Genomic DNA, 19,878 nt, shown 5'->3' on the forward strand with positions numbered 1-19,878 from the left:
CCTTGCGCCATCCGATTACTATCTCTTCCGATCGATGCAACATGGCCTGGCTGACCAGCACTTCCGTAATTACGATGAAGTCAAAAAATGGATCGATTCGTGGATTGCGGCAAAACCGACCGAATTTTTCACAAAGGGAATCCGTGAATTGCCAGAAAGATGGGAAAAAGTAATAGTAAGCGATGGACAATATTTTGAATATTAAATTTGTAACCATTTTACGTCAATAAAGTTTCAAATTTCGAAAAAAAACCGCACGAACTTATTCATAGTCCTATTACTTTCCCATTTTATTAGAATTAATTAGTTTTCGACCAAACTGCTTAAGTACGCAAATAATGTAGACAAACTGAGTGCCTCTATTCACGTGAACCAATAAATCAAGCACAGTATTACAGCTGCTGAAGTTTTACTGCTGCGAAATACCGTTAGATGGAACAATATTTTGATGCATGTTTATTTTCGAGCTAAGTACAATCTTCGATACATTCTGTCCGTTTGTTTCCATAAAAAATATTTCCTCTAATCAAAAGAACCGGACTGTACCTTTTTGTATGGCTGGTTATTCCGTGAAAGAAGTGCACCGCTGCAGCTAAGCCACTCGGAAGCTTTTTAAATATTCACTGATTATCTCTAATTTTACTGGTTTCCTTAATGTTGAAGAAGCAGTTTCCTGAATAGCACTTCCTGAGGGCACTGCGACATTAACTTTCGGTGCAGTCCTATGCTGCAAAACTTTTGCTATTATCTTCAATCAACACTTTTATCGCAGTACAAAAATCAATGACATAATTCCCCAGTAATTTTTTGTTAAGCTCATTTAAAATAAGTAACAAAGTTATATAACAGAAGGATCTTTTAACTAAGTGAGAAATACTTCAGAACTTTGTCAATACCTTTCGCAACGACAAATTCAATTCAAAGAGAAATACGTAGTAATATGAAAATGCTTGAAAGAAAGCTTATTGCGGTTTATCCAAGTGCCCTCAAATAACTTTTTCTGTAGTTGTTTGAACACATATACGCTTACACATACATGTATGTGTGACAATTGTGCATGTGTTGCATGCAGCAAAGGGAGACGTTTGAGCTGCCGCTCCAGAATTGCTGTCAAAATATCGAACTTCGACCAACAATCGCCATCGAAAAACGATACAACCGCTTGTCCATACATGCGCCTCACACATACACACCTACACACGCCACACACACTTACTTCTTGTTAGTGACACCTCACGAACAGCTGTAAATACAAAGTAGCAACTGTAACAAACTGTAACAAGAGACGAGAGACAGGAGACGAGAGCGCAAAAGCCAAAAGTTTTTGTGTTGCCGTTTGCCTACGTAGCAAAGTTGGGAAAATTGTTGTTGACAAGCATTTAATTTGTTTACGACACACAAATGTCATTGACACATAAAATTTTATTTCGACTTTGCTTCTTCTTCTTTTGTGTTGTATTCTCCCACCGGTTGGCTCGAGCACCTTTCCATTTTGTTTCTTTCGTTTCTTTGGTTTTTTTTGCATGTCTTCATTTATAGACTTTTACACTTTTTGTTCATTCTTTGTACACTTCCCCACCCGCACCCCGTTATTGTTATTGATGTCAGCTCGCGATGAAAGCATTGCAAGGAAAATAACAATAAAATAACTACAACAACTACATAAACAAGCCAAATGTCGCAATTTTGCAATTTGTCACAATCGAATTGTCGCTTCGACGAGTCGTCGAGTTTGTTACTGTTCGCCATAATTGGCAAAACTTTTACTATGTCCTTTCAGTTTTTGTATAACCCAAATATATTTGGATGCATCCTTTTATGTGTACCCATCGAGGTGTATGTGGATGTGTGAGAAAAGAGTAGCCAATTTTGTTTTTTATTTACACTAACAACAATACACATATCTATGTCTGTATGTGTTATGTGTGAATATTCACATGCGAATACTCTTAAGCAGCTAATTGGATAAGACTTGGTATAAAAACTGTTTCAGAAACTATAACTTTCCATGGAGGTGATTCAATTATCAGTAGTCTCTGGCTATTTCTTTGTCCGTTGGTTTGGCTTGGTTTTGCTACTTTAAATTCTAAGAAGCTTTGAAATATTGGAAAGGTAGAAAAAAATTAAAGGATGAAAATTCTAAACGATTTGAAAAATTGGAATGGAATCTGTGATTAAAAAGAGGCACAGCAAATATTTATATGGACGTAAATCCGAAAGCTACTTAAAGAATTTGCTTTCTATTTCTTTTTATAACTGGCAGTTATAGGGAAAGGATCAGGAAAGGTACTAAAACTTCGCACTGCAGTGCTAGTATTTTTAAAAATTATATGTATTAGGCGCGCAACTAAGTTTTCGCTGTTTTTTTGATGAAAACAAAACTTTATTCTGAAAAAATGGTTATAAGTGAATCATTGAAAGTATTGCCTATCGCTGGCTACTACTTTTTCCCATATTTCTGGCACATCTCGTATACCGTCGCGGTAAAACTGTTCATCTTTTGAGGCTATCCACGGATCAAGCCATTTTTTCTTGTCTTCATATGAATGGAACTGCTGGTCGGCTAGACCATGTGCCATCGATCGGAACAGGTGATAATTGGACTGCGCAATATCTGGAGAATATGGCGAGTGGGATAGGATTTCCCATTTCAGTGTTTCCAGGTAGATTTTAAAGGGTTTGGCAACGTGAGGCCGTGCATTGCCATGCTGTTGAATCACTTTTTCATGACGGAACCAATCTCGGCACGTTGTTTCACTTAAAGCAGCATCTCCATAAACTTTTGGTAGCTCTCGATGTGCTTCAGCCGCCGTTTTTTCGAATGAAAGAGGAAAATCAACACTTCCCTCAAGTGGCGATTATTCGGCACAAAATCAGACATTTTCACAAAACCTAAAGTATATGATACCAAAACAAAATCACTAATGTGTCGAAGCAGTTTGTTCAATAGCATATGTCTAAGCTGGGTTTATGACGTTTAGGTTATGTTACAAACAGCGGGAATTCAGTTGCGCACCTAAGATTTACGGCCCGATTTGTCTCATATTCAGAATTGAAGTGATAGATACATATATATATAACTAATACGTGAGATAAAATATATTTATTAAAAAGTGATATTTAGAGCACAATAAAACTTTCGGATCATAGTGCAAAATTCACTTATAACTACTGATATTTAAAAAATCTGAATTTTTCATCAACTTTCTTTTTCTATTTAGCGGTTTATTGCTACTCTAAAGGCGTCTTCGATTCAACACTTCTCTTCTCGCTACGTGCGGGCTGTGCTCGCTTGACGAAACCTTTCCATCAAATGATGACGTACGACTTTTGGTACAGCACTGAAGAGTTTGTGACTCATCAATCAAAATAATTCTTCTTCATATAATTCTTCTTATTGACGTAGTGACTAACTAAGCGGTTTTTGGCCGAGTTGAGCAAAGCGTTGCTTCTACTGTCATGCTAAATAGTACCTTTTTTGAAACCCCAAGCGAAGTCATGCCCCTCACCATTTGGTCTTTTCAAAGTAGGGAGCATTGTGCCCCACTTTGGCCAGCCCCAGCAGGCGCGAATACTTTCACGGTCGATTTGATCAAAAGATGTCCACGTCTCTTGGTGAATATTTTTTATCGTGGAACTTCTTGCTACAATCAACCATGCCTGATGTCCAGCGAAGTCGATCAACTTCAGTCCGTTTGCGGAAATTTGCCGGCGAAGCTAAATTTGCCTACAGTGGATCTAAGGTGCTTTTCTCTTCCCATCTTAGCGTTAAATTTTGGCTGGTATATCGAAGTTCTTGCCGGCAAATACGAAACCAAGTTAATGTGAAAAGCTTTTGACAAATTTGCTTTGACTTAAGGCGACTTCGATTTGCCACTTCTCTGCTCACTTGACGAAAAATTTGCATGTGAAAGCAACAACAAAGTTATGGAGCACGATTTGTCACTAGCGTGCGTCATAAAATTGGTATAATTCATTATATATATTCAATGCCACCACCAACTTCCATTCAAGAACGTTTTATTAGACCGCGATAATACAGGTGTTCATACACTTAACAAATGTTACTTTTTAGTCTACAATCAAAAACAACATTGAGAAGAACGAGAACACAAAGGGTGTTGATAGACAAGAGAGTCATACCTAATGAGTTGAAGTAACAAATGTTTCCCTATATGAACGCGGCCTTACTAATACTCATTAAGTGCTTCTAAATAAATGTAGGTTTTGGCAGCTCTTTTCCAGTGTTATCAACATATATTTATTTACCAGTTGCTTGATCTATTCACCACTTGCTGACGCTTTTCGAATTGAGGAGACTTTATACCTCATAAAATTTTCAAAAACTCAGTTTTTTCAATGCCGGCAAATTTCTCTTCTGGCAATTTTCATTAGACTGCGTTCATACAGAGCAAATTCTATTGCTTGCAAATTCTCTTTTGGTGTTGCTCGTCGTGTTCATATATAATATTTTGCAATTCTTCGTTTTTAGTCCACCGTCCACAACAAGATTGAAAAGAACGATAACTTAAAGGGTGTTGATAGAGCACGAACCTTATCAATGCACATAGTTTGACGTTAAAATAGTAGATTTACAACTATAGTAAATAAATATATGCATGGTTGCCGTACTAAAAACCTAACAACATAATTATTTATGTAGATCCTTTCTCATTAAATTAATTATGTGCCATGGCGTCCAAGACTTAGCCGTTTTCCAGATGTTTGATTTTAAAGATTATTTTGAAATTTTTTTGTTTTTTGCTGTGCGTCCACTTTTTTCTTCTGTTTTTAGTTAATGGGTATGTAAATTAAAAAAAAAATTCAATAAAATTTTAACGAAGTCCTGATAGTTAAAAATAGCTGCTTGATATAAATGAATTTACGATTTTTCACAGACGTTTTTTTTAATTCACATCTCTAAGAAAAAAAATTTTTGCATGGAATCTATTCTGAAAACTACTTCAAAAACTAGTATGTCTTGAGCTAATCACTTTAGAACAGTTGATGAATATTAATTCAAAGGGACTAATGGGATTCTTCAGCGATACAGTATGACTTAAGGAGGAGTAGATTGGCCAACTGTGGTATGACAACGCACCTTTATACCTGGCCTATTGATCGACGATATCGTGTTCTGACAAGAGCCAGCTAGTGTGCTAGGACAATTGGACAAAACTCTCCACCTCCCGCTTGTTCTTCATCCATTTCTGCAACTGCGACGGAAGTTATTTGAGGGAAACCGCATACGTTTCCAATGCGTTCGCAGTAGGCGGTGCCCGCTGATGATACCAACCAGAGTACTAATGGAAGACCGATCGAAACTGCCTCGTTATCTCACAAGTGGGACCATTTACTGTTAGCTTGCGAGATGTAGACCAACCTGGTTCAGTGCTTGCTTCAAAATAAAGGGATGCCCACATATTTGAATTAGAATTGACATTACTTAAGAATTCATACTTTCATACATTCAACTAAGAAAAAACTGAATGAAAACCCAGTTATGAAAGATTATCTAATAAAATTTTAAGCGCCACTTTATCGAACGCTTTTGAAAAGTTAACATAACTGTGGACCCACCTGTAAGGCCGCGTTCACATAGAGAAACTTTTGTTGAAGCAACTCGTAACTTGTGGAATAGGAGAGAAGGAGAGAGGCACTAAGTGGCTCATTCTCGAGCAACTCACTTTGTATTTTCATACTGCTGAATGTTGTTGTTGGCTGTAGCTCTGTGTGAACGACACGAAGAAGAGCAAAAGAGAACTCGCATAGTTGAGGCAGCAAAAGCTTCTCTGTATGAACACAGTCTAACGAAACCGGGCTAATATGGTTATATGATATTTTTAGTTGTGAAATACATATTTTCTTCGTGAACATTTTTAAACAATTTAGATATTGACGAGATCTTTAGAATTGGTCTGTAATTTTGTGCTTTATTATAATACGTTTTTTTGTAGGGAATAGCTGAAATACTTCATTTGTTATTCTATATTGTACATTCATTTAAGCACTTATTTAAATTGAAAAAGTATTTTTGTTTTCTTATCATTTCGGTTTTTGTGTCAACAGCACATAATTGTGGTTATTTTTAATCAATATTTGTAATCATGTCCTATTATTGAGTCCTGTATCATAAAAAAATTAGTCACTTATTACAATATACGGGAAAATCAATTGGGCATTGAACCAAATCAGTTTTTTTATAGTTTGAATGATAAGTAAAATAAAAAGTTATTTCTTCAATTTTCGAAGTTAGTCCTCGATTTCGAGATATGAGCTTTCGAAGTTCGAAATAGGGGCTTTAGTAAAAATTATTTAAAATTAATGTTTGTAAGTAATTCTTCTTCTTCTTAATTGGCGCGATAACCGCTTACGCGATTTTGGCCGAGTTTAACAAAGCGCGCCAGTCGTTTCTTTCTCGTGCTAACCGACGCCAATTGGACACACCAAGTGAAGCCAAGCCCTTCTCCACCTGATCTTTCCAACGCAGAGGAGGCCGCCCTCTTCCTCTGCTACCACCAGCTGGTACCGCCCGAATACTTTCAAAGCCGCTGGATGTTTATTCGCTGGGCTATGTATATGTCGTCGTAAAGCTTATACAGCTCATCGTTCCATCGCCTGCGATATTCGCCGTTGCCAACGTGCAAAGGTCCAAAAATCTTACGCTAAATCTTTCTCTCAAACACTCCAAGCGTCGATTTATCGGATGTTGTCATCGTCCAAGCTTCTGCGCCATACGTTAGGACGGGCATGATGAGAGCCTTGTAGAGTGTTAGTTTTGTTCGTCGAGAGAGTACTTTACTGCTCCGTTGCCTACTTAGTCCACAGTAGCACTTGTTGGCAAGAGAGATTATTCGTTAGATTTCAAGGCTGACATTGTTATCGGTGTTAATGCTGGTTCCTAAGTATACGAAACCCTTTACAACCTCGAAATTATAACTGTCAACAGTGACGTGGGTGCCGATACGCGAGTGCGCCGACTGTTTGTTTCATTGCATTATTTTTTCACAATAATTTGATAAAATTAAAAAAAAATTTAACCAATTTATCTATTTTTTTTATCAGAATTTGAGCGTATATTCGAAAGTCTTTTATATGGAAGAAAAACTTTGCGTGAAAAAGTCTCAAAAATTGCGATTTTTGAGACACTTCCAAATTCCACTTTATTATACTACTTAGAGAGAAATATTATATAAAACGGCGTAGTGTTTTAAGACATTTAAAAACATTAGTCAAATATTTATCTCTGATATATTGAAACATTTGTATACAAAAATATTTCATTTATTATGTTCGAAAAAAAAAAAATTGAAAATAATTATGCTACTTACGCTTCGAAACCCATGCAAACCCTTAACATAAGTCTTTCACACTTCCAACTACTACAAGAGTTAATCTCTCCAAATTAATTTGTACTATGTGCCACCCTGTCGAAAGGTTTATAATACTTGCAAATGGGGTCGTATGTTAATCATATTTGACATTTGTGAAAAAGGCAGCTGCAGTATACAAACCGACAAGCAACGGAGCGCGTAAAGGTCAAAATAAAGATTTCCATCACTCAAAATCATGTGTTTTTTTTTAGTAAGCAAGTTATTTAAAAAATAAAATGGGATGATTAATTTTGTCCAACCTTGTATTTCATGGCATTAAAGTTAAGACAAATTATTGAATGAGTAATCTTTTTTGCCGTGAACTGTATGCCCTCTATGAATGGTTCGTGCTAATCCGCCCTTGATATCTAGAAATGAGACAAAAATTAAAAAAAAAAAAATGGCAATTGGCATTTACGGCTAGTCCTAATACCTACTGCTGAGTGGAAGAAATAATGCTACCTAATACTGCTAATGCTTAGTACCATCAGCTTTGCTGTTAGCGTAACTTCATTACCGAAGTTTGATCAACAATACACGCGCCATTTTAACATGGCGGCGGTTGAAGCCATGCCTCCTACAGTAATGCCAATCCGTTTCTTTAGTTAGGTAAATTGTTCGCATATTTTTTCACTTATTTTCTGGCTTGCTGTTGTTGTTCGGCTTTCATTTCATTACATTCCTTTTTTTTTTCAAAACATTAGTTGCGTTTTTCCACCGTTGCTGTTAATGCTTTTTATATCAACTATTTTTTTGTATTGCTTTAAAATGAAAGTTTAATGTTGTTAAACTTTTCTCATTAAAACGTGCGAAACGCTGTTGGTCAGCGGTAGAAAAGTGAACAAGTGCAAAAACATTGGAGAGAACTGATGCGATGGAGTGATGCAACAAATGGGACAGAACGAGTAGGCAGTGATTGTAAATTCTCTGCACACACACAGACGCACGTACACATTTATATACTCAATGAGTTGGGTAAATATGTATATATGAAATAATTAACACCGATTGATGATCGGTTGATAAAATTTAAGGAGCAGACGAAACAGAAGCTCAGTATTTTAATGCTAAACACAAGCAAGAAAACTTTCCGCAATGTTTGGTTGCAAAATACTTTTAATTCTACTGAGAGAATACAGCGTGAAATGTGCAGTGAAAAGTGTTTGTTGATTTCCTGTACCCGGTGTGATTATTGTTGAATATTTTAGGAGGATATTCTTGAATTGCGGTGAAGTTTTTTGTAGTGATTGTACAAAGTTTTTAAAAATTCTTGTTGGGGAGCTTCTACGTTGGTATACATTAATGCAAAGCTATTTGAGTAAATATCAAGCCAGCTGCGGACGGCATTTGTTACCTTCCAGTGATGGGTTTATCGATCGATCAGTCATAAGTTTGAATTTTGAAACGGCAACAACATTTCATTAATTGTCATAATTTTAAATTCCTAAGTAAGAAATACGCGAATACTGCCTCTGTAGCCGAATGAGCTGGTACGTAATTACCAGTGCATAACTACCGTGTACGGAAACCCGACCATGAAACACTAAATAAGTTTTTTCTAATATCGGTCGCTTATTAGCAGGCAATGGCAAAACCCCAGAAAAAGGCTTCTGATATGGAAATAAGCCCCTCAAAAAAACATTTACAATTCGAATGTGGCATAAGACTGCAGGCATCTCCATTTGTGGAAAAACATCAAGATGCATACCAGAAAGAGAAGGAGGTGCTTGGCAAAATACCAAAAATATAGGGTGTTTTTTTTAGAGGTTAGGTTTTCAAGATGAAATAAAATGTATACAATTTAATGTTATGGCCAAGAATTTAGCTTTATTATAAAGATAAGGGTTTGCCATTATGTTTTAAAAATGATACCCATTCAACCAAAAGTGAGCTTCATCGCTGAACAAAATTTTCTTCGATGCGTCGCGCGAACCGAACCATTATTTTCGTAATAAATTTGCACGATTTGCAAATGTTGTTCAGGTGTAAGTCTATTCATTATGAAATGGCAAAGCAAACTGAGCATAAATCAAGTGACAGCTGTCAAAAAGACCATCTACGAAAAAAGTAGTGCCAACTTGAAAACCTAACCTCTAAAAAAAAACACCCATACATATTTTTCACATGGTACTGCTGAAATCCATCAGCTGGTTAATATCTTCTTCCTATTCTTGATTGGCGAGTTAATCCCTTAAGCAATTTTGGCCGAGTTTAATAAAGCGCTCCCGCGAATTTTTTTTCGTGCTTACCGGAGTAAGTTGGGATCACCAAGATTTTTTTCCACTTGATACTTCCAACACAATGGAGGCCTTCCTCTTCCTCTGCTACTATTTGCTGTTACTGTATAGAATAATTTTAGAACCATTACTATTAAGTCTGCTCCATTTGCTTACGCATCAAAGTCTTAGCGCCGTGAGAGCAAGAAAGCTGAAGAGATGCTTTTGACATGATTCCATCTACTCCTCCAAATATCATACCCATCTAGCGGCCACTGCCCCTATAAAAGCACTTACAAAATGTGTTAAAGCGCTCGATCTCTCGTTCCACCGGTGGCCAGAAGCACCTCACAACTTTGTAAGCTGATGTGCTTGGCCACAAATCGCTGAGGTGTTACAAAATCCACATTTCCAGGAGCAGATGGCAGGATGTGAAGGGAGCGCCAATCTTCTCCTTTCGCGGAGAAGCTATCAAACGTGACCTAGCTCGCACATCTACCCAATAATTTCCTGCAACATGGATACCTGTCTATTTTCAATTTGCCTAATTTCAATGAATTCGGGTGCGGTCGTAAGAGAAGCCAGACATTTCTGGACCAGATTTGTCACTTGGCTGTAAGAGTAATTGTTTATTTCCCTGACAGCTGTTATAGAAGTGAGCTGCTAATCAGCTGATTCTTTGCTTGCAGTTACCTCTGTTATAGACACACTGCTAAAGTTTGGTAGGCTGGTCTTGAGTTCTCAGAATAGTCCTCCACCAACCCTTCCATTTAACTGCGAGCCATACGTGAATAGGCTGAACCCCGCCTACTCTTCGCTTGTCGGAATATGAATGTAAAATGTTCCACTCGCACCGAAAGAGGGTGGGTATTGCGCATGTAGCGCAAGTCTCTTAATCTGATTGCGGCACAAGCAGCGGCAATTTTGTCTGCGATGTCCACGGGTACACATTTAGCATTACGTTGAGCGCTGGAGTAGGTGAGGTCGAAGCGACCAACTAATTCCAATGAGGGTAGGCCTTTGAACTATCTTTAGCTTCATAGTCACCTTCGTCTTCTCCAGCGAGTTCCACCAGACAGGGGCTCTATAAAACATAATTAGCTTTATTAGTATTTGTGTTATATAGCCAAAATATGGCTCTGGGTGGAGGCCTAGTCTTTTATCAATGGCACCCCCGCATTCACGTAGGGCGTCTGTTACCGTTCTAACCTCCTCTGCTATGTTGGACTCCCACGTTAGCGTGCTGTCAAGGATTAGTCACGCTTAGATATTATACTCTTATAATAACTCTGCATTGTTATTACTTTGGAAAATGAATGACATAACTTTTGGAAAGGTGATGAGAAATGCTCATTTTTCATACCTCTCTCTACCTCTAATCTTTTATTTACATATTTGGATATCCAGTCGATTGAGACATTTGTACTGTTAAATCAAATGTCACCTATTTAATAGAGTCTTCACAACCATGTATATATACACCTACCTATATATGTATGTATATATACATACAAACATAATAATAATGCAATCAATTGTATTAACATATAATTAACTTTCAACAGCATAAAATCTACTCTCTGCTCATTAATACATAACATACAATAAATATTGGTAAGTACGAGTATATGAACAAAAATTTACTATCGCCAGGTACTTACAGTTCAAGTGCCCAATCAAGGAATTTATGGAGGCCATTTTCCAGTGGTTTCGTCTGGAACCAATTCGTGTGGAATGGCATCATGTAGGGTGCCTTGTTCTGTTCATAGTAGCGTGTGAAATCCTCTTGCAGCCAAGCGAATACCTCATCCTCATCCAAATTGTGAAGCACACATTGATCCAAATAGGGACAGTGACCGCCTTCATAACCTTCGACATAGTGAGTGTTGAGCGGCACCTCCCAAACTCCAGGGAAGCTCTTCGATGGGCACGTGCCACTCTTGCATTCGTGCGAGATTTTATAGTCGAGCGTGTATGGCCAGATGGGTACACTGACTGGTGGCACTGTGATCGAACTGTCATAGATATAGCCAAAGTCTTCGATAACCTGTGTAGCCAGCATCGAAGCGCCAAATGCAGCCGTAGATATGTGTGTGCCAATGTGTGTTGATGTATGTTCGAACATAGTTTGTGGTTATGTCATGAAAATAAAAAGAAATAGAAGTAAAAATTGAAAAAGGGTGTGTTGTAATGGAATTGAATTTTCACACACACACACATTGACGCTGTGCAGTTTGTGTGTGTTTAAAACAAAAGAGAGAAAAGTTGTTATACATTGCATATAATAATACTAAAAATGTTAAACGTGGGTGTTAATGCAGTAGAAAAACAAGCACACCAAGCGTGAAACAAGAATAAATGTGACCATGAACATGAAAATGGCTCTCGTGCACTTGTCTGCTTATATACTTGTATATGAATGTGTTATTTGACAGCAGTATAGTTGCTGTTATGGTTATTTTTATTGTTGTTACCAGTTTAATGGCCCTGTTTACAGGTAATTGGTTGTATGGGCAAAATGCTCGAAGCTGTTCAAGTGCAACAATTTCAAGTGCAGGCACTGATTTCACCACTCAACAATCCACCCCTCGCCCCTAACTGTACTGTGGTTTAGTGTATTTTATTTATTCAATTTTGTTGAGGTTGGCATGGGGAAGTGCATATTGCAGTGCACTGAGTTGGAAAGTTGATTGCAATTACTGCACATGGAACTTAATTCAATTGCAAACATTTGGCGTAAATATGTATGTGGTACTCAGCAAATCAAGGCTTTATAATATTCCTATTTTCATGAAATTCCTTCAGAGTTTAGTTTCGAGGTGCGAGAGCCAGTAGTGAACAAGAAATTGTATTAACCCTTTGCGGACGTATAAAATTTAGACTTGGGGGTCGTACTGGTCGGAATTAAGTTCCATTGAATGAGGAGAGATGCATAACATGTAAAATATTGGGTTGGGGAAAAAGTAATGTCGTATTTTGTCAATTGAACGCGACATTTAAACATATCTTGCGTTGCACTTATTGCATCGGGTCACACTAAACGGCGATTTGAAGACGACAATCTGTAGTGTCTCTTTGGCAGTGCTGTGATCGTAGGTTTCAGTCTTATGTTATAGCGCGTCAAAGATGGAGTCCACCAAGCAAGAAATTTGTCATATTTTACGTGTTTACTACCTTAGAGGTGAAAATGCAATGAAGGCAAACATTTGTGAAGTTTATGGGCCTGATACTGTAACGATTCGCACAGCACAGCGTTGGTTCGATCGATTTCGTTCTGGTGTAGTAGATGTCGAAGATGCACCCCGTACTGGTAGGCCAATCGTCGTAGAGACTGATAAAATCGTTGAAATTATCTAAAGATACCGGCATGTGAGCATTCGCTCGATTAGTCAGGAACTAGGTGTAGACCACAAAACCGTTTGGAACCATTTGCAGAAGATTGGATTCCAAAAAAAGCTGGATGTTTGGGTGCCACACGTGTTGACGCAAAAAGCTCTTGGACCGAATCAACGCTTGCGATTCTCTGCTAAAACGGACCGAATTTGACCCATTTTGACCCGATGAAAAGTGGATCACGTACGACATTATAAAGGGGGATAATGAAGTTGCCTTCTAAATGGCAACAAATTTGCGAACAAAACGGGGCATATTTGACTTGAATCGGATAATTCCAAGTACGTTAAATAAAGCGTCAAATTTCGATCAGAAATACGGCATTTCTTTTTCCCCAACCCAATATTATGAAGGATAAACCAGATTTATTTATTCCCTAAATAAATATAGCATAAATACATACAACCGCAAAGGGTTGATAATCGCCTTATAGACCGATCTTTAGAATCTAAATTTTAGTATATAAGTAAGGGGTGTTTTTTTGTAGCTGCAGAATTAGTTTTCGGCAACAAAAACACCAATAAATTCATAAGTTGAGTTTTTATAAATTTAAATATGAAAGTAACGGGTGCTTTTTTGAGCCACAGAATTTGTTTTCCAATCAAACAAAAATAATTCAATTTTCGGCTAAGAAGCGGCTCTCTAAATTTAAACATAAAAATAACGGGTGCTTATTTTCAAACTACAGAATTTACTTTTCAATTAAGCACAAACAATTCAATGTTCGGCAAATAAGCTTATCTGTAGTATCTAAATTTAAATATATGCCCATATATGTATGTAAGTAACGGGTGTTTTTTAGAGCTACGGAATTTGTTTTCCAATAAACCACAAATAACCTAATGTTCGCCTTATTAGCTGACCTTAAGTATCTAAATTTAAATATAAAAGTAACGGGTGTATTTTTAGAGCTTCATAATACTTATGTGAATGAGATAACAACTTTTTATCCTATTGCTTCACATTTTCCAAAGTATTTAATATACATAATGCTTATAAATTACTTCGATCTATGGCCTCTACATCCTATGGAGCTGATATCCCTGCTGCTTTTTTCTGTGCACAAGAGCCAAAATCTGTTGGGCATCTGGCTTGATAGCCATGCCTATCGAAAGTTTCAGGCATCTAAAAAATTGGTATTTTGCACCTCGATATCCAGTAATCCTATCTGCTGCATCTAGACAAAGGTGAAGCCTTACAAATTCTTAATAATGAAAACAAGTCTCTACCTACAAGCCTCTACCGCATGCGAAAAGGGAATGAAATGTTGAAGTTAACCCATTGATTTTTATAGACTCCATCGATTTATATACATATGCCTATCATGGAAGCCTGTTCGTGGTACTGCTTAATATAGGTTTTCTAGCCGTCATGCCTCATAAAGCAATCCTTGGTAAGATCGGGAGAGGCCTGGAAGAAAACCCCTGGTATTCGTTATTTATCTCATTCCATAAAGTATTACCTTTATTACTGAAAAACTTAGATTCACCCGTAGCCGCTTTTCCTATTGATGCTTTGGAAACACTAAGAACTTTGCCTCTGCCAGACGGCATCTTATGCTGTACAGAAATTATAACGTAGATACACAAAGGTATAATGGATAAAATTGTTCACCAATCAAAACAACAAAAAAAGTTATTTACCCCAGCACACCCTACACAAAAATAATATGCTTGACCACAAAAACAAAATACAGTTCTTTGCTGCTATTCCACCGAGGTGCGTATGTATGGACGATGAACATATGAACAAATTTTCACATCCTCATATCCAATTTGTATCAATGAAAATTTTCAGTAAGTTGTCAATGGCTTTATTTTTTGTAACTACTTGGTATACATTCATAAAAGATATGTGTGCATACATGAGATATGCACAAACATGCGCCCCCAGCATGACCCCTGCAGGGAAAGCAGAATCATTGAAATACTACAGATGATTTTCGGGCTTAAAAGGGTGTGATAATGCTGACAGTTTCTCGAGTTGGAAAGGAAAGAAATGTATCCTCTAAACACAAATAAGCCACCGCTTAAGTATCCACTCCTCAGAAATCGTTTACTCCACGCCGTTGAAATGGTTGAGCTAAGTTAGATGATAGCCATCGCAGGAATTGGGGCTCTCTTGCACAGCTAGTTAAATTCGTCCATTGTGGTTTTATTAAACGAAAGAGGTTGGGGAAGAAGTAAGAGAGATATTTCATCGATAATGAATAAGGATTATAGATGAGAAAACACTGCCTGCTAGCGAGATAATGCCGCTTGCGCCTACTATCCAAGTCTGCTAGTTAATCAGTCTTACTTAACAAGTAAAATCTAAGAAGTATGAATTTTATTTAGCCTCGCGAAAGCTGAGGAAACACATACATATATAAACCGATTTCCCCTCATCATCTTCCAGCAACTTTCGCAAAAGGAACTTGAGGTTCATGTGGGTAGGAAGGGATCTGCTTGGGCTAGATGTAGAGGCAGCTTCTGCGGGTATGAATTCGAATTTCCTAATAAATTTCGAGTGTCTATATTCTACTCGTATACCACTCCGCTGTGGTGTGGTACTACCATTCGGTGCTACGTGTGTTCGAATCTCCGCGCATGAAACACCAAAATGATAGAAAAAGTTTTTTCTAATAGCAGTCATCCCTTGGCAGGCTATGACAAACATCCAGATGTATAATATTTCTGCCATGCAAAAGCGCTCCATAAAAAATATTTGCTGTTCAGAGTCTGCTCAAAACAGTAGACCTATCCATATACCCAAAAAGGATGTAAGCATCAATTATATAAGTCTATACCAGATCCGTAGCCTTCTCTCCCTTACCTTATCTCAACACGAACTGTGGCAGTTTTGCCCACTTCTAATCAGCTTCTAACCTAGGTATTTCAACATATCAAATGTAAATAGTAGATCGCTCTTGATTGAAGTTGAGTTGTAATCTCAAGTTCTTATATCTTCTCGAAAATAAGACGTGTTCCGCCTTGATAGGATTATTCGTTAGACAGCAATCAGCAGTCGATTTGGCCAAGCTTGGGCATCCTGCATGAGCTCATATGCAAAAGTTTTTTCCTAATAACAGTATGCCTCCGGAATGCCTTCGCTCTCCAATTCAGATTATTAACAATGGCAACTTGGATTAAGAGTAACAGAACACCGTTAAGAGGAGTATCTCTATTAAATTATGTTGAAATGGAAATGATTTTGAATTTTTCGATATGAATGCCCATTTGGTCCTAAACGATGCTAAAAAGTCTTATCGCTATCGGCGTGAAACTTTAGAGGCATTAAAATTCCAACCACCTTGCATCATTTTCCCTTCTACAGGTTTTCTTATTGAGAGGGAGAGAGAGAGAGAGTGTAAGCACCAGACTCATCGTTGTGCAGACCCTATGTTGTGCAGATATTTTAAGTTACATTTAACTGTAAGTCCTTTCTGAAGATTTTCTTTTATGGTTAATGTTAATAATCATTACGCAAAGATGGCTAGCTGAAAGATCCTAGGGACTTCGGATCAGTAAAAGTACATCATCCTCAGGTAGCTCATATCAAACCTTGAATGCTCTCCAAGCATAGTTCAAAGGTGAGAGATAAAATGTCTAAGTAGACTTAGCGCCAGCAAAGTAATGCAGCTGAGAAATAGATGCTGATATGATTTCAGCTCTCAGTCCTCATGCAGAAGAGAGCAGAAGGGATTCGAAGTTCCTGAGTGTCACAGCATGAGTTCCTATTGGACAAAGTCCGGTTAAGGCTCAGGATCCGGTTAAGGCTCAGTGACTTACGATAGGGATTTTTATGCTTTTTCCAGATATAATTTTTATGAAAATATTTTTTCTTAGTACTAAAAACAGCTGGAAGTTTTGAAAGGCATATTTGTAACTGCAGCGGTTTTAAAATGTTATAATAAACTTTACTCGTCAAATACTTTTGTCAACTTATAAACACTTTTAGTACAACGCGTTCTATGAATCGAATTGATTGAGAGCCTCCGCACAGTTAAAAATTATCTAAAAAATACCTCTGCACCTCATCGCTACTCGATTTCCTCGCAGGCTTGATAAAACATAACATTCGGCTTAATGCTATATCTGGGTGAAAATAGTTGTTGACAAGTAACTGTTGAACAATGTTACCGGAACACTTAAAAATCCATTTGATGCAATTCTCTAATGCAACAACAAAACATTTGTGTTTCTTCTAATATCCGCCTCACCCGTTATATGGACGGGCTCCCGTGGGCTACCAGTGGCACAATCCAATGGATATTCTAGTACTAGTAGCTGTGAACAAATATATTTGCTTTATCACATATACAAGCACATGCATACTTATACACTTAAACATACATTTATGTAGACACATGCACTTTGAAAATCTTCAATATTCATTTCCAGTTTGAATTTCATGTCATTTCAAACAATGTTCGAAGTACATACAAGCCTATGCATGTTCAAAGCTAAAACAACAAAAAGTGCTAGTGAAAAAATCCACAAAAAAAGGGTGAATGGATATTGTGCGCATAAGGAAATTGGAATATTTTACTAGAAAATAATGTTTGAGAGCATAATTTTTTCATGTTGGCCAGTTTGTTAAGCTATTAGGGCACACCGATGGAGCCGATAGAGGCTTGACGAGTGTTGAATCGATGTGCGTACATACTTATATTGTAGATACTTGTATTTGTAGTGGGTTGCCTTGTTTGTTGACAACTGTGCTTAGCACGGGAAGCGAGTTGCATGCTATAGATTTTTTTGTTACAATACGAACAACATATTTTATAGAGTTACATGGGTGTTGTATGTATTTTAACCCTTTGCACTCGAGAGGTGACTCTCGCTCACCACATGATTTAATACTGCAACTAGAAAGAAAAATTGCAAAGACTAATGTTCAAGAAATTATCTTCGAACAGATGTAAAATGTATGTATTATGTAATGTAAATGTATTAAATGTTAAAATATAAAAAAAAAATTTATGTGCGCAATCATTTTAAGTTAGAGGTAGGAAACTCTCGAAAAGTGCTACGAAACGCTTTGAGTTGTTGGTTATTCCGCGCGGAAACGGCACGACTGCAAAGGCTGATAACTATTCTAACGAACCGCTTTTTGTGCCTCGCTGAGATCGCTATGTTGATATTTTAAAGGATTCACTGATGGAAAGCTCTTCGTAATATAACCCTGATCCTACACTGGTGTTCATTTTAGATCCGTCCGTGTAGATCTTAACGGGTGTTGGGTGATGGATCTTCTTCAAGCCATTCCAGTCTAGAAGGGATTTTCATTAAGAAATTCCTTTTGAAGCAGAGAATGGGAGTTTGACAATCACAATCACCATTTTTGAACTATCACACCATCATTTTTTTTAAAGCAAATAAACAAATGTATTTTGAAAAAAAAAAAATTATAATTTTTTAAATAAAAAAAATTGTTGTGTTTTGTTTTGTGTTTCTTTAACTATCACACCATAATTTTTGTAATAAACAAACGTATTTTAAAATAAAAAAAAATTAGATTTTTTCAATTTAATTTTTGTAAACCATTCGACATACACATTTTTTCTAGCACACTGCTATTTTTTTCAAGCAAATTTAATGAATCTATGTTTGTAACAACGCCAGGCATAAGTTTTGCAATGAAACAGACATTAAAACATTAATTATTCAGTCTAAAAACAGAGAAAACAGCAAAAGCTGTACGAAAGCGCCACCTATCGCAATTTTTAGGTAAAAATAATATCAAAAATGAATTGGCTGTTGGAAGAATTCGAGTGTCTTGTTGTACAGGCTGAATTTACCGACTGTGGTACCAAAAATTCCCTCCTTGTCCACCCGGGAATTGAAGTCGCCAAGCACGATTTTTATACCGTGGTGGGGGCAGCGCTCATAGGAACGTTCCAGGCGCTCATAAAAAGAATCTCTTCCGTCGGGACCATATAAACAAGAGTTTGATGAAACTCATTTTGATACGGATTATTGCGATATGCTCGACCACTAGGCTAAACGGAAGTATTATAAAAACCCTCAAATTTAAATACAGTTACAAAAACAATAAAACAAACAAAAGGTCTATATGTAGATTACTAGTTACTTATAATCTCATTAAAAAGGGAAACATTAATCTCAGCGTGCAATCATTTGAATGCCCATTCTCTGTGTAACCTAAGAAAACCCGAAACGGTGCTTTAAAATTAAGGTCTAGTTTAAAGTTTTCTCTAATTCGTGAGGCAGTGTCCGCTTCGAATTCTTTCCACCAGACTCAATAGTGCAGTAACAGTATTATGTGAGATTATGAGCTATTTCAGGGGGAATGAAGAATGGAAGAAGTCATATTATGGGTAAACAAGTCGTAGTTTCTTTACCACGATAATATAAAACCTCCTACTTGAGGACTTGTGAACGACCATTTGGTGGCAAGCAAAGTTAACACCGTTCCACAGGTTCCGTATTCATTTGCCGTGTGACTTTGTTAAGTTCCCTCGAATAAAGTTATCACTTTTCGACAAAATGCTTGTAACGAGTAAGGCGAGAAAGATGAAAGAAGCTGAATATTCTTGTCCTACGAAATCTGTCCCTAAAGAGCGGTCCCCGCTCGCGTTACGCCATGTCATCGGGCTGCATTCTTTGAAGTAGCGCCCAATTGATTGAAAAATATTTCCAGACAGCCTTTCTGCGTTTGGTAGCAGTCCGGAGACTCGTCTTTCAGTTTAGTCTTCAGAGCTTCTGGGTAGATTAATCTATACTTTGTCCTCGATTGGGTTCATTTTGAGTGGAATTTTCGATCATGGGGACAGCCTGAACTCGCAGCGAATAACATCAGTGCTGTACGGAGACTTTGTGGTTTGCACAATATTGTTTAAGAAGCAAGTCATTTAAGAATATGAAAACACACTTTTCAAACAAACGAACACC

At 37.3% G+C, this 19,878-nt stretch overlaps 1 protein-coding gene across 1 annotated transcript in view; it reads right to left on the reverse strand.

The window, feature by feature from the left end:
- Window positions 1-19,878, reverse strand: part of LOC128858062 (chitin deacetylase 1) — a 145,769-nt gene that overhangs the window by 10,464 nt on the left and 115,427 nt on the right. The window contains exon 7 of the mRNA XM_054093996.1: window positions 11,251-11,636. Coding sequence (XP_053949971.1) covers window positions 11,251-11,636 — 386 coding nt within the window. The remainder of the gene's footprint in view (window positions 1-11,250; window positions 11,637-19,878) is intronic.

This window comes from Anastrepha ludens, chromosome 3 (assembly GCF_028408465.1).
Source record: "Anastrepha ludens isolate Willacy chromosome 3, idAnaLude1.1, whole genome shotgun sequence".
Taxonomy (NCBI): Eukaryota; Metazoa; Arthropoda; class Insecta; order Diptera; family Tephritidae; genus Anastrepha; species Anastrepha ludens.